General features: G+C 42.1%; 1 protein-coding gene across 1 annotated transcript in view; it reads right to left on the bottom strand.

Moving 5' to 3' along the window:
* Positions 1-16,208, bottom strand: part of CFAP46 (cilia and flagella associated protein 46) — a 203,464-nt gene that overhangs the window by 53,468 nt on the left and 133,788 nt on the right. The window contains exons 34-41 of the mRNA XM_038743855.1: positions 13,704-13,836; positions 12,112-12,258; positions 11,491-11,691; positions 10,905-11,011; positions 7,459-7,635; positions 5,207-5,342; positions 2,577-2,765; positions 1,991-2,179 (exon numbers count right to left, since the gene is read on the bottom strand). Coding sequence (XP_038599783.1) covers positions 1,991-2,179; positions 2,577-2,765; positions 5,207-5,342; positions 7,459-7,635; positions 10,905-11,011; positions 11,491-11,691; positions 12,112-12,258; positions 13,704-13,836 — 1,279 coding nt within the window. The remainder of the gene's footprint in view (positions 1-1,990; positions 2,180-2,576; positions 2,766-5,206; positions 5,343-7,458; positions 7,636-10,904; positions 11,012-11,490; positions 11,692-12,111; positions 12,259-13,703; positions 13,837-16,208) is intronic.

Here is a 16,208-nt window from a genome sequence, read left to right on the forward strand (position 1 = left end):
TTATGAAAAGCAGTGTGGCCCAGAGGAAAGAGTCCAGGACTGGAAGTTAGGAAACCTGGGTTCTAATCCCGACTCTGCCACTTCCCTGCTGTGTGACCTTAGGCAAATTCATTCAATCATATTTATTGAGTGCTTACTGTGTGCAGAGCACTGTACTAAGCGCTTGGGAACTACAAGTCGGCAACATATAGAGACGGTCCCTACCCAACAATGGGCTCACAGGCTATTTAGGGGGAGATGGACAACAAAACAAAACATGTGGACAGGTGTCAAAGTCGTCAGAACAAATAGAATTGAACCGATATGCACATCATTAACAAAATTAATAGAATAGTAAATATGTACAAATAAAATAAATAGAGTAATAAATCTGTACAAATATATACAAGTGCTGTGGGGAGGGGAAGGAGGTAGGGTGGGGGGATGGGGAGGAGGAGAGAAAAAAGGGGGCTCAGTCTGGGAAGGCCTCCTAGAGAAGGTGAGCTCTCAGTAGGGCTTTGAAGGGAGGAAGAGAGCTAGTTTGGTGGATGAGTGGAGGGAGGGCATTCCAGGCCAGGGGAAGGACATGGGTCGGGGGTCGATGGTAGGACAGGTGAGAATGAGGTACAGTGAGGAGGTTAGCGGCAGAGGAGCGGAGGCTGTGGGCTGAGCTGTAGAAGGAGAGAAGGGAGGTGAGGTAGGAGGGGGCGAGGTAATGGAGAGTCTTGAAGCCATGAGTGAGGAGCTTTTACTTGATTCATAGGTTGACAGGCAGCCACTGGAGATTTTTGAGGAGGGGAGTAAAATGCCCAGAGTGTTTCAGCCCAGAGCGTTTCTGGGGCAGCAGAGTGAAGTATAGACTGAAGTGGGGGGAGACATGAGGATGGGAGATCATACAGGAGGCTGATGCAGTAATCCAGTCAGGATAGGATGAGAGATTGAACCAGAAAGGTAGCAGTTTGGATGGAGAGGAAAGGGCAGATCTTGGCGGTGTTGTGGAGGTGAGACCGGCAGATTTTGGTGACGGATTATCATTTAACTGGTTGGTGCCTCGGTTTCCTCATCTATAAAGTGGGGATCAAATACCCGTTCTTCCCCATTAGACTGTGAGCCACATGTGGGATAGGGACTGCGTCTGATCTGACTGCATGTTTTTTTAACTCCAGTGGTTAGTACAGTGCTTGACACACAGTAGACATGATATAAGAACTACAGTTGTTATTATTATTGATAGGAATAACCCATCATGACCACTAGCACACACCCATCAAATCATTATACAAGATTAATCAATCAATCAATCAATTATATATACTGAGAACTAACATGTGCAGAGCACTGAATTACGTGATTGGTAGAGTACAATATAACAGACACATTTTCTGCCCACAACGAGCTTACAGTCTACAGGGGTAGACAGACATTAATATAAATAAACAAATGACAGATATGCACATAATTGTTGTGGGCCTGGGAAGGGGGTTGAATAAAGACAGCAAATCAGGGTGACACAGAAGGGGTCTGCTGAGTGACCTTGGGCAAGTTGTTTCACTTCTCAGTGCCTTGGTTTCCTCATCTGTAAAATAGGGATTCAACATCCATTCTCCCTCCTGTTTAGACTGTGACCCCATGTGGGACAGGGACTGTATCCAACCTGATTACCTTGTAGCTACCCCTGCTCGAAGAGCAGTGCCTTTCTATGGTATTTGTTAAGACCTTACTGTGTGTCAAATACTAGTCTAAGAGCTGAGATAGGTAGCAGCATGGGACTCACAGTCTAAGTAGGAGGAAGAACAGGTCCCTATTTTTAAGTTGAGGGAACTGAGGACCAGAGAAGTGAAGTGACTTCCCCAAGATCACTCAGCCAGCAATTGGCAGAGCTGGGATTAGAACCCAGGTCCTTCCGATTCCCAGGCCCACGCTCTCTCCATTAGACCAGGCTAATTTTCTAGTACGTCACAAATGCCATAAAAAACAGAAAATCTCAGGGCACAAAAACCAGAATTCTTACCCAGAAATTGTCATCCCAGTAGGATGAGGGATTCACTGGGTCGACCTGAATGGCAAGTAAGTGGAGAGCTTTCCCCATGAGGTGAAGGAAGTTGGCCCGGATCTCTGGGCATCCAGTTGCCAGGATTGGCAGGGTGGCCAAATGAGCGAGGGTCTTGGGAGCCAGTGTTCGGCTGAGCGTGAACCATTTCTTTGAGAGACACAAAAGAGACATTCAAAATCAATGGCTATCAGTAGCTATTAAATCAACTTGAAGAGGAAATGCACATAGTAAGCACTTACCAAATACCATTATTATGGATATTATATATATGTAAGTATGTGAGTATATATATATATACTCAATTGCACACTGATAATTCATCCTGACAGAATTGCAGGACTATCTATTTTATCCTTGTTCCTTCTCCTATTCCCAGTAACTGTACATATTTTCCTCAGTAACTGTACATGTTTTTTATCCATCGCCCTTCATTAGATTGCAAACCCTCTGTGGGCAGTGAACATGAGTCTTGATTCTGATAAATTTTCCTGAGCGCTTTAGTGTATTCGGTAAATTCCACTGGTTGAATGACAAAGATATTTACATATTCGTTGGAAGTAACATCACTGGTATTCCGCATGTATTCTGAAAGGATTCTTTTCAGTGATTCTTTCTCCAGTTGTTTGATAAAAGTTTCCGTTTGAATGACTTGAAGTATGTCCAGTGAAATTTCCACCAGACTCAGCTTCATGTTGGCGAGTTTCCTCATTAATGGCGTACTGATATTCTGTGTCTGAAATATTTAAGAATGTTGGATATGCATGACGAATATTTTGGAAATGAAAAATCACTTAAGCCTAATGGGACACGCATGTCAAAATTTTTAATACAGCCCTTTAATTAAGCAAAATGAGACGGAAGTGGAATATGAAGTTGGTTTTTATGGAAAAGGAAGGAAGAAATGGCTTTCTAAACCAGGACGCCATTTATGAGAAGCAGCAAAAAGAAATTAGCTTTGGATAGTTCCAAAGCTGACAATCTACTTCACCAAAAGACTCCCATAGTTTCGTTCCCTTTCTTGATGTGATTAAAGAGTCAGGAATACAGAAATATCTCCTGTGGGATAATTCACCCATTGCCATTTACCATTTACAAGCTTACAAGCTTCCCCCCCCACTTTTAGACTGTGAGCCCACTGTTAGGTAGGGACTGTCTCTATATGTTGCCAATTTGTACTTCCCAAGCGCTTAGGACAGTGCTCTGCACACAGTAAGCGCTCAATAAATACGATTGATGATAAATACGATTGATATTTACATTCAATCCAAAATCAAATGACTAGCTCATCACTCCCCTCACAGTGTCTCATCTTTGAAATAATTATTAGGACAAAATTTCCTGAGAGAAACAAACTCCCTACTCCCACAAACTCCACCACTCTTCCCACCTTCAAAGCCTTTATTAAAATCATATCTCTTCCCAGAGGCCTTCCTCAATTAAGTCTCTTTCCCCCTAATCTCTCTCTCCTTTCCTCTTCTCCCACTCCCTTCCATATCACCTTGACTTGTTTCCTTTATTCATCCCGCCTCCCAGTCCCACAGCACTTATGGGTTTATCTGTAATTTTATTTATTTATATTAATGTCTGTCTCCCCCTCTAGACTGTAAGCTTGTTGATTGCAGGGAATGTGTCTGTTATATTGTTATTCTGTACCTACCTAGAGTACAGTGCTCTGCAAGTGGAAAGAGCTCAATAAATACGATTGACTGACTGACTGGCTCTTTGGTATCATAGTGATGGTATTTGTTAAGGACTAATTATGTTCCAAGCACTATTCTAAGTGCTGGGGTAGATATGAGGTTATCACGTTGTTCCACATGGGGTTCACAGTCTTAGTCCCCATTTTACAGATGGGGTAACTGAGGCAGAGAGAAGTGAAGTGACTTGCCCAAAGTCATGCAGCTGACAAGTGGCAGAGCCAGGATTCAAACCCACTCCCTCAGACTCCCAAACCTGTGCTCTTTCCACTAAGCCATGCTGCTTCTCATGGTATCTCCCATACACTGGGATCTGTCCCCTTTAAGAACTTGATGTTCACCTCAGCACCTCAGCACTTATGTCCATATTCATTCATTCAATCATATTTACTGAGCGCTTACTGTGTTCAAATCACTGTACTAAGCAATTGGAAGAGTACACTATATCCATAATTTATTTTAATATTTGTCTCCCCCTCTAGACTGTAAGCTCTTGGTGGGCAGGGAATGTGTCTAATAACTGTTTTGTTGCACTCTCCCAAGCGCTTAATACAGTGCTCTGCATACAGTAAGTGCTCAATAAATACCACTGATTGATTGAAACCTACAATTTTAAGAAGGCTTGAAAAACGGTAATACAGTGGGAGGATTTTTCAGGAAGCAGCCCCATGTATGTCAACATTGCGGAGAGCAGAAAAGTTCTCTCTACCCATTGGGCAATGTAGATTAATCAATCACTCACATTTATTGAGTGCTGCCTGTGCAGAGCACTGTACTAAGTGCTTGGGAGAGGATGATCAACAGAGATCTTAAACATGTTCTCTGCCCACAAGGATCCTCCAGTCTAGAGGGACCCGGTCTCTGCCCTTCAAGATCTTACAATAACTGTGTGCTTACTGTGTGTGGAACACTGTACTAAGTGCTTGGGAGAGTATAAAAGAATCGGTAGACACATTCTCTGCCCACGATGTGTTTACAGTTTAGGGAAGCTTGAAAGTTGAGGTGCTATTAGCTTTTCCTGAAGTTGGTAACCATGCTCTAAGACACATTCTCTGCCCACGATCTGTTTACAGTTTAGGGAAGCTTGAAAGTTGAGGTGCTATTAGCTTTTCCTGAAGTTGGTAACCATGCTCTACCTGTTTCAAGATAATGGAAAAAAAGGAAATGTTTTATTGTAAAACTGAAACAGTTAAAAGAGAATGTCAAAAATATTGCCCTCCTTTGTGACAATGGGCTACTTATTTCACAACTCTGTGTGTAAGTTTCCTCACCTGTAGAATGAGGATTTGATAACCTGCCTGTGAACCCCATGTGGGACAAGGGACTTTGTCCCAACTGTTCATCTGATATCTATGCCAATGCATCGCCCAATACTTGGCACATAGTAAGTGCTTGAGAAATACCATATTAATTAATATGTCAATTAATTAATTAATCAATTAATTATGAATTAATTAATCAATTAATCAATCCATACCTCATTGCAGGGTGTTAAGCTCTGAATGTTCTGAAACCTTTCTTCTTCTTCTGCCACTGCTCTCTGGGCCAATACATGGGATTCTAAATAATATGAATGCTTTTCCTCTTCATTCTTTTCATTTTTGGCAAACAAGCTTTAAAAAGAAAAAAAAGAATTAACTCTCATTAAGCATTTAACAGTTGATTTCAGTAAGCTTCCCAGTCCAGACCCTATCCTCTGCCAAACTTCTCACTGTCCCTAAATCAAACAGAAACATTCACTGAGTGTTACTTTGTGCACAGCACTGAATTAAACCTCTTTTTAATGGTATTTGTTAAGAACTTACTATTTGTCAAGCACTGTTCTATGCGCTAGGATAGGTACGAGTCAATCAGACCAGACACATATGCCCGATATGGGGCGACCAGCATGGCCTAGTAGATAGAGCACTGGCCTGGGAATTAGAAGGACCTGGATTCTAATCCCACTCCACTGCTTGTCTGCTGTGTCACTTTGGGCATGTCACTTCACTTTTCTGGGCCTCATTTCCCTTGTCTGTAAAATGGGGATTAAGACTGTGAGCCCCAGTTGGGACATGGACTGGGTCCAACATGAATAGCTTGTATCTACCCCAGTACTTAGTAAAGTTCCTGGCATGGAGTAAGCACTTAAATACCATAAAAAATAGATAAAAGAAATACTATTGATTGAGGTAAGTAGGTTCCACATGAACATAATTTTTAAAAATTTACTTCTTGATAAAGGTAATTAGTTTTACTATGTAGTTCAAAGACTGAGTCAGTGGCAAAAGTCCAAATCATCCAGTACTATGCACAGAACAATCTGAAGCACAGTGTGTCCTTCAGTGTGAACACACATGGATTGTCTGCTCTGCCTTTACTGGGAAAGATACATTCATTCATTCATCCAATCATATTTGTTAAGTGCTTACTGCGTGCAGAGTACTGTAGTAAGTGCTTGGGAAAGTACACTACAATAATAAACAGTGACATTCCCTGCCTACATCGAACTCACAGTCTAAAGTGGGGTAGACAGACATCAATACAGATAAATAAAATTACAGATATATACATAAGTGCTGTGGGGCTGGTAAGGATGAGGGAAGAGCAAACAGCTGGGTTATAATCATTAATGCTGGGAACAGTAATAATAATACTTTCAATTTGAATGGCACTTTAATTTTTCCAAAGCAGTTTCATATCAATTATCTCATTTCTTCTTTGTGATATCCCTGTAGAATGAGGAGGAGGCAGGTAGCATTAATCCCATTTTATATGTTGCCAATTTGTACTTCCCAAGAGCTTAGTACAGTGCTCTGCACATAGTAAGCACTCAATAAATACAATTGAATGAATGAAACAGGCTAGTGGAATTGCTGTGATTAGAAAACAGGTCTTCTGAATCCTAGACCCATGCTTTGTTCATTAAATTAATTCATTCATTAAATCATATTTATTGAGTGCTTACTATGTGCAGAGCACTGTACTAAGTGCTTGGAAAGTACAATTCGGCAACATATAGAGACAGTTCCTACCCAACAACAGGCTTACAGTCTAGAAAGGGGAGACAGACAGCAAAACAGAAGAAGTAGACAGGTGTCAATACCATTGGCAAGTGAATGGCTTGCCCAAGTCACCCAGCAGACAAGTGATGGAGTAGGATTAGAACTCATGTCCTCTGACTCCCAAGCCCATGCTCCTTCCACTAAGTCACCCTGCTTCTCTTGTCTGCCCTGTGACCTTGGGCAAGTCACCTCACTTCCCTGGGCCCCAGACACCTCATCTGTAAAATCGGGACTGAGACTTTGAGCCCCATGTGGGACAGGGAATGGGTCCAACAGAATTTCGTTGTATGATAATAATAATAATAATAATTATAATTATGGTATTTGTTAAGTGCTTACTATGTGCCAGGCACTGTACTAAGCTCTGGGGTGGATATGAGCAAATCAGGTTGGACACAGTCCTTTGACCCACGTGATGCTCTCAGTCTAAATCCCCACTTACTGAGCACTTACTATGTGCAGAAGACTACTAAGAGCTTGGGAGAGTACAATATAATACTATAACAGAGTTGGTAAAATCATTTGTGATCTATTTTGCAAATCAAATTACTGAAGAGTGCAAAAAAGTAAAGCTATCATTTTTTTTTAAGTGATAGGGACTTGAAACTAGGTCTCCTGATTTCCAGAACTGTGCTGTTTCCACTGGACTGCACTGAAATTAATTCCCAACAGTAAAATAATGTACCTTTTGAATTTCGCATGTTTCATCTTCATTTCAATGGAATGCTCTATAAATCCAAAATGAAGGAAATCTTCTCCAAGTTGCATCAACGTCTCACATATTTCCTCTGGTACAAATGGCAACTGGGATGTATTTCCACTTTCTGAATTTTGATAAAGCATTATCTGAAAATCTATTTTCCTGTGGAGTGAAAATGCATTTTCAATCAATCGTCTATCGAGTGCTTACTGTGTGCAGAGCACTGTACTAAGCGCTTGGGAGAGTATATCACAACAATATAACAGACACATTCCCTGCCTACAGTGGGCTTACAGTCTAGAGCAGGTATTTTCACAACTGCGGACAAACCACAAGTTGTTTTCAATCATAAGAAACACTTTTAAAAGGAAAACAGTGTTCTGCCCAACCCGCTATTCTGACTCTGATTCCAGGATTCTTGGTGGAACTGTTTGTATCTGCCCCAGTGCTTAGTACAGTGTCTGGCACATAGTAAGTGCTTAAATACCATAACTATTATAATTACTATTATAGATTCATCATTTGTGAATTCACCCCAAAATCCTCCTCGAACCTAATGGTCTTTTGGGCCTGTTCACCTTCTTTTGTCAACACATTCTATACTATTTCCCTCCTGCTCTGTCATTTTACATCTTTTGTTTCTTCTGAGCATATCACCTTCAAGCTGCAGTCTATTCATTCTGCTCAACACCCTCTATTTTTGACTTATTTATAGTTCTTAATCATGTTCCCTCTTGGGATTTTTCTTTCCAGACTACCGAGTCCTAATCTTTTCCATTAATCTTCTGAGAGTATCTTGGTTGTCATACAGTCAGTTAATCATATTTATTGAGTGTTTACTGTATGCAGAGCACTGTACTAAGTGCTTGGGAGAGTACAATATAACAATATAACAGCCACATTCCCTGCCCGTGACAAGTTTACAGTCTAGAGGGATAGTAAAGTCTAGAGTCATTCTCAATAGCTTCCAGGGGTTCACAGTAAGTCTGGGTCTTGCTAACGTACGACCCTCACGATTAATGAAGAGCTCCCCCAAAATAGTGGGGTTATGATATGCTTTGCCCGGCCAGTCCTGTGATTGGTTTGCAGACAGGATCTGATTGGTGGGAAAATCTACCTGTTGAGTCCCTGGTAGCTCAATCCCCTCTGGCTTGAAATGTGGGAGGGTAGGTAATGATGGCATTTATTAAGTGCTTACTATGTGCAAAGCACTGTTCTAAGCGCTGAATGAGGTAGGCAAGCAGACCCCACTGTATCTTGCTTCTCAAAGCAGCTGGCAATTTGTTTCCCAGTGTCAATAACTTCTGAGGTCTGATAATTAGTGGCAAACACGTTGGGGGAAACCTGAAATAAAAACATTTTCCCCTGCTTCCCCAGGAAAAACCCACAACTTCATTCCTTATTGGGAGCAGGCAAGCAGATAATAAACTGCAGATGAAGGGGAGTGAAATCAGAAAAAAATCTTTCTTCTCCTGCTTTCCCACAAATCTTGACAACAAACCCAGTTAGGACTGAGATCCACTCTGTCTTCTCCTTCTCCACCCTCTGTTCTCTAGCAAAGCAGAAACTGAGGCTTAGTAGATTCGAGAAATGGAATAATCATTTGGAAAAGCCATCTCTAAAGTGGTCAGTCTTTGAGGAATTGAGCAAAGGCAAGGATTACGATCCATAAAGGTGGATTGGCTTCATGGTTCTGCTACTACTACTACTATCTGAGTGTAAGTTCCTTGAGAGTAGGAACCTTGTGTACTGTACCCAGTTAATTAATCACATTTATTGAGTGCCTACTAGCAATAATAATAAGAATAATGATGATGATGGTATTTGTTAAGTCCTTACTATGTGCCAAGCACTGTTCTAAGTGCTGGGGGGGATACAAGGTAATCAGTTGTCCCACCTGGGGCTCACAGTCTTAATCCCCATTTTATAGATAAGGGAACTGAGGCACAGAGAAGTAAGTGACTTGCCCAAAGTCACACAGCTGACAAGTGGCAGGATTAGAACCCATGACTGCTGACTCCCAAGCCTGTGCTCTTTCCACTAAGCCATGCTGCTTCCTACTGAGCATTTGGGAGAGGACAATAGAAACAGTAGACATGATCCCTCCTCTCATGGAGTTTACAGTCTAGCACACCCATTTCTACTTTTACTCTCAAAAATGCTTAGTATAATGCAGGCTGCGATGTAGAAGGAGAGAAGGGAGGTGAGGTAGGAGTGGGCGAGGGGATGGAAAGCTTTGAAGCCAATAGTGAGGAGTTTTTGCTTCATGTGAAGGTTGACAGGCAGCCACTGGAGATTGTTGAGGAGAGAGGCGACATGCCCAGAGCGTTTTTGTAGAAAGATAATCCAGGCAGCAGAGTGAAGTACAGACTGAAACAGGTAGAGACAGGAGGATGGGAGATTGGAAAGGAGGCTGATGCAGTAATCCAGTCAGGAAAGGATGAGAGATTGTACCAACAAGGCAGTAGTTTGGATGGAGAGGAAAGGATAGATCTTGGTGATGTTCTGAAGGTGAGACCGGCAGGTTTTGGTGATGGATTGGATGTGTGGGGTAAATGAGAGAGCGGAGTCAAGGACGACACCAAGGTTGCGGGCTTGTGAGACGGGAAGGATGGTAGTGCTATCCACATTGATGGGAAAGTCAGGGAGAGGACAGGGTTTAGGAGGGAAGATAAAGAGCTCAGTCTTGGACATGTTGAGTTTCAGATGGTAGGCAGACATCCAGGTGGAGATGTCCTGAAGGCAGGAGGAGATACGAGCCTGGAGGGAGGGAGAGAGAACAGGGGAGGAGATGTAGATTTGAGTGTCATCTGCTTAGAGATGATAGTTGAAGCCTTGGGAGCAAATGAGTTCACCAAGGGAGTGAGTATAGATGGAGAACAGAAGGGGACCAAGAACTGACCCTTGAGGAATTCCTACAGTAAGGGGATGGGAGGGGGAGGTGGAGCCCACGAAGGAGACTGAGAAGGAGACTTAGAAGGAACGGCCAGAGAGATAAGAGGAGAACCAGGAGAGGTCGGAGACCGTGAAGCCAAGGTTGGATAATGTGTTGAGGAGGAGGGGATGGTGGACAGTGTCAAAGGCAGCTGAGAGGTCCAGGAGGATTAGCCTGGAGTAGGAGCCATTGGATTTGGCAAGAAGGAGGTCATTGGTGACCTCAATCACCTTACCAAATACTTAGTAAAGTGCCTTACATTCATTAGGTGCTCAACACATACCATTACTAGTAAAGGGAATTTTACTAGCAAAATATATTTCATAGATTACTCAAAAATATTCTGGATTATTATTCAAGGAATGAAATCTATTGGAAATGGAAATGCCAATTCAGAAGCTGGCCTACACATTTAAATCCAATTTCATTCAATTATCATCTTCTAATCAAAGGGAAAACTAATACATCTATCAATTATCCATAGCAGAAAAAGTACCTGGCTTCCAGAGACGTAATCCAGAATCCCAGGAGACAGTCTCGGTTAGGTCTTTCCTTCAACACAATCTGGAATACATTTATGGTTTTTTGCAAAATATTGCAAGCCTGTGGATAATATTAGAGTTAATATTTTGACTTGCCAATGTTAACCATTCTGAACCATTTTATTAATGATGTGAATATATCTATAATTCTATTTATCTGTTTTGATGCTATTGATGTCTATCTACTTGTTTTGTTTTGTTGTCTGTCTCCCCCTTCTAGATTGTGAGCCTGTTGTTGGGTAGGGATTGTCTCTGTTGCCAAATTGTATTTCCCAAGCGCTTAGTATAGTGCTCTGCACACAGTAAGTGCTCAATATATATGGTCGAATGAATAAATGAATTATAAAAGGACTTGGGCAGGATCTGGCATTTTTCAGTTGGAAAATTATCCTGGATTTAGTGAGGAGGCTTGTAACCTTTTTATGTTTTTCTAATTTCATTGCAGTGAGTCACTGCCCGTCATTAAACAACTATATGTCGCCACAAAAATGGCAACACCCTGAGATCTCCGGAAAGAGGCCATCGAGACATTTTTCTCACCATTCTTTCTTTTCCTTCTCTTTCTCCTGCCACGACTGTCTCTACAAAACTGAGGGTACTTTTGTACCAGAATTCTTCATTGCCTCCGATGTCCTGGGCTGCCTCAATCAGTGCTTTTGCTTGTCCATACTTATTTTCCTTGATGGCCAATTCGGCTAGGAGATGCAAGCATTTTGATACTGCACAGGGGTCATTAAGTTCCTAAGAAAGACAGGACAGATGTTGTGAGTATTCATAATTCTCCCTCAAACCACTCTCTTTATGGAGGCAATTCAATTCAGGGATGGCATCGATTTGGGGAGAGTTTTTATAGGGTAGTCCTTTGCATGCAAAGATAATCCCATTTGGGGGTTAATCTTGGCAACTTGATACCCAAAGCCAGCACTTAATACTAGGATGTCATTGAAATGGCTCCTTGGCCATTTCTGGGTGTCTTAGATGTTGCAATTGTTGTTCTTCTCATTTGGCCAATTTGATTGTAAGAATGGGGGAAGTTCGCTGTGGGCTTGGAATGTGTCTACCAATTCTGTTGTATTATGCTCTCCCAAGTGCTTAGTACAGTGCTCTGCATGCATTAATTCCTCAATAAATACCACTTACTGGTTGCTTGACTGATTTCACCTGAAAAGCCGCGTGTGCTTCGGCCAGCAGCAGTCTCGCGGGTTGATATAAGCCCAACTCAAGTAGCATTTCAGCCTTGGAAATCCACAGGTATGGGAAGGAAAGGCTACAGAGACCCTTTCCAGTCTCTGAGTTTATATCCAAAATCTGAAAGACAATTTAGGTCTAAATTATAATACTCTTGGAGATGATGGGGTTCAAATAAGAAAAAAAGTAGTATTTATTTGAAAACTCCGTATATTCTGCTATAGAAAAAAATCCTTTTGGGAGAAATAGTCCATTGGACTGTAAGTTCCTTGAGGGCAGGGATTGTTATCTACTGACTATATTGTAATAATAGTAATAATAATGATGATGGTATTTGTTAAGCACTTATTATGTGCCAAGCACTGTTTCAAGCACTAGGGTAGATACAAAGTTATCAGGCTGTCCCACATATGGCTCCCAATCTCAATCCCCATTTTACAGATGAGGTAACTGAGGCACAGAGAAGTGAAGTGACTTGCCCAAAGTCACACAGCTGATAAGTGGCTGATCTGGGATTAGAACCCAAGACCTCTGACTCCCAAGCCCGTGCTCTTGTGACTAGGCCACGCTGATTTTTGAACTGTCCCCTTGAAACCTTTGATATTCACCCCAACCTCAGCCCCACAGCACTTATGTACAGATCCAGAATTTACTTGACTGTTGGTCTCTCCCTCTAGAATGTAAGCTCCTTGTGGGCAGGGAATATGTCTACCAACTTAATTATTTTGTACTCTTTCAATGGCTTAGTACAGTGTTCTGCACACAGCATGAGCTCAATAAATACAACTGACTGATTGCTTCTGTCCTCTGGAATCACGGGATGTGGTTCTCAGGCACCGGCAATGTATTCGGGAAAGCATCAATCAATCAATCAACAGTATTTATTGAGTGCTTACTATGTGCAGGGCACTGTACTGAATGCTTGGGATAGTAATAATAATAATAATAATAATGCTGGCATTTATTAAGTGCTTACTATGTGCAAAGCACTGTTCTAAGCACTGGGGAGGTTACAAGGTTGTCCCAAGGGGGGCTCACACTCTTCATCCCCATTTTACAGATGAGGTCACTGAGGCACAGAGAAGTGAAGTGACTTGCCCAAAGTCACACAGCTGACAAGTGGCAAGGCAGGATTTGAACCCAGCACCTCTGACTCTAAAGCCCGGGCTCTTTCCACTGAGCAACACTGCTTACCCCGAGTACAATATAACAGAGTTGGTAAAAATGTTCCCTGCTCACGAGTTCCCAGTTTAGAGGATTGTAAATTTGGTATGCATTACATGAAGACCATGTGGGAAATGGTGGGCCTGAAAGATGATACTAGTTAGGAAAACTCTTACAGCAGTAGGTAAATCAAATATGCTTGTTGTCATTCACAGAGCATTCATTATGCCTGCAGGATGGTTAAGGCGATCTACATTAACACAGTGAATATAGTTTTTAGACTCTAAAGCCAAAACATCAGAGTCAGAGATCACTAATAGCAAACAGTCACGAGTTCAATGCCAGTAAAATCAGAAACACTTTTCAGATGGTTATTTCTGCCAAGAGAATTAAAACTGTACCTTTTCTTTTGCATCAAGAGGTTTGCCTTGAGTCAGACCTGGATTAGTCTTTTGGTCCAGCGTATTCCTGGCTTCTTCCTTCTTTGTAGGTTGTTCATTTTTTTCTTTCCTCAATGCAATTTCTTTTCTACAACTAAGTTTTAAAAACCATATATTTAAAGCCCTGCAGGGACTCCAAGAAGAATGAAGGTTTTTCCACTGATTGGGTCTTTGCTTTAAAAATCTTTCCTTAGGAATTTTAAAATAAAATATAAGTGCCATGGTCATTAAAACAAAGTAACTCTACTTACCCATCAGTTGCAACCCACCACAATACAAGTAGGCTTTGCAGTGGCAACATGGATTTTTGGAACTAGCACAGGCCTGGGAGTCAAAGGACCTGAGTTCTTCTCTTGCCTCTACCACTTGCCTGCTGGGCAACCTTGGGTAAGTCACTTAACATCTCTGTGCCACATCCCCTCATCTGTGAAATGGGGATTCAATATCTGGACCCCTTATTTAGAATGTAAGTCCCATGAGGGACAGGGACTGTGTCCAACCTGATTGTCTTGTATCTACCCCTGGTCTTGGTATTCATTCATTCATTCAATTGCATTTATTGAGTGCTTGCTGTGTGCAGAGCACTGTACTAAGCGCTTGGAAAGTACAATTTGGCAACAGATAGAGACAATCCCTACCCAACAACGGGCTCGCAGTCTAGAAGGGGGGAGACAGACAACAAAACAAAACAAGTAGACAGGCATCAATAGCATCTAATAGCATCAATAACATCGGTACAGTGCTTGGTACAAAGTAAGCACTGAACAAATATCACAATTACTATTACAACTGTTCCCTGAAAGTGAAATTCTTTCAAATCTTTTTGTGTCCTGCAAAGCAGGATAGAACTGATTTGTTCCCTGCACCCTCCCTTAAAATCCTTCCAGTGGATAGTATTTATTGAGCCTCTACTGATACCTAAGCACTGTATTAATTTTTTTTGGGGAATATGACAATTAACAAGACACACGCTTCCCATCCTCAAACTTCCAATCTAATAGGGGAAGGACTGACAAAAATCATTTACACAGAGCTAAAGCCAGAGGAAGAAAATGGGTGAAGCTGGAAGTGGAACAAACACAGCAGAATGAAAATGCTGGAAAAATGCACGAATGTATAGAAGAGATGAATGAATAAGATGTAATGTATAATAACGTTGGTATTTGTTAACCGCTTATTATGTGCCAAGCACTGTTCTAAGTGCTGGAGCACTGTTCTAAGCACTGGAAAGAGATATTCATTCATTCATTTATTCAATCATATTTATTGAGTGCTTACTGTGTGCAGAGCACTGTACTAAGTGCTTGGGAAGTACAAATGGGCAACATATAGAGATGGTCCCTACCCAACAACAGACTCACAGTCTAGAAGAGGGGAGACAGACAAAGAAACAAAACAAGTAGATAGGTGTCAATACCATCAGAATAAATATAATTATAGCTATATACACAACATTAGTAAAATGTAGTAAATATGTACAAATAAAATAGAGTAATAAATATATACAAATATAAGCACTTAGTGAAGTGCTCTGCACACAGTAAGCACTCAATAAATACGACTGAATTAATATACGTGTTGTGGGGAGGGGAATGGGGTCGGGTGGGGGAGCGATGGGGAGGGGAGGAGGAGGAGGAGGAGAGGAAAAAAGGGAGCGCTCAGTTAGGGAAGGCCTCTTGGAGGAGGTGAGCTCTCAGTAGGGCTTTGAAGGGAGGAAGAGAGCTAGTTTGGCAGATTCATTCATTCATTCAATCGTATTTATTGAGCGCTTACTGTGTGCAGAGCACTGTACTAAGCGCTTGGGAAGTACAAGTTGGCAGATGTGTGGAGGGAGGGCATTCCAGGCCAGAGGAAGGACTTGGGCCAGGGGTCGGTGATGGGACAGGCAAGAATGAGGCCCAGTGAGGTGGTTAGTGTCAGAGAACCACAGTTTGTGGGCTGGGCTGTAGAAGGAGAGAAGGGAGGTAAGGTAGGAGGGGTGAGGTGATTGAGAGCCTTGAAGCCGAGAGTGAGTAGTTTTTGTTTGATGCGAAGGTTGACAGGCAACTACTGGAGATTTTTGAGGAGGGGAGTGACATGACCAGAGCGTTTCTGTACAAAGATAATCCAGGCAGCAGCGTGAAGTATAGTCAAGCAGGGAGAGACAGGAGGATGGGAGATCAGAAAGGACACTGATGCAATAATCCAGTCTGGATAGAATGAGAGACTGAACCAGCAAAGTAGCAGCTTGGATGGAGAGGAAAGGGCAGATCTTAGCGATGTTGTGGAGGTGAGACAAAGTCAGGGAGAGGACAGGGTTTGGGAGGGAAGATAAGGATATAACTAACTTGCACTTTCTCTAGAAGCAGTGTAACTGGTTTAGAGAAGCAGGGTTGTCTAGTGGATAGATCAAGGGCCTGGGAGTCAAAAGGACCTGGGCCTTAATCCCGGCTCCGCCACTTGTTTGCTATGTGACAGGTCACTCTT

This window comes from Tachyglossus aculeatus, chromosome 3 (assembly GCF_015852505.1).
Source record: "Tachyglossus aculeatus isolate mTacAcu1 chromosome 3, mTacAcu1.pri, whole genome shotgun sequence".
NCBI classification, from domain to species: Eukaryota; Metazoa; Chordata; class Mammalia; order Monotremata; family Tachyglossidae; genus Tachyglossus; species Tachyglossus aculeatus.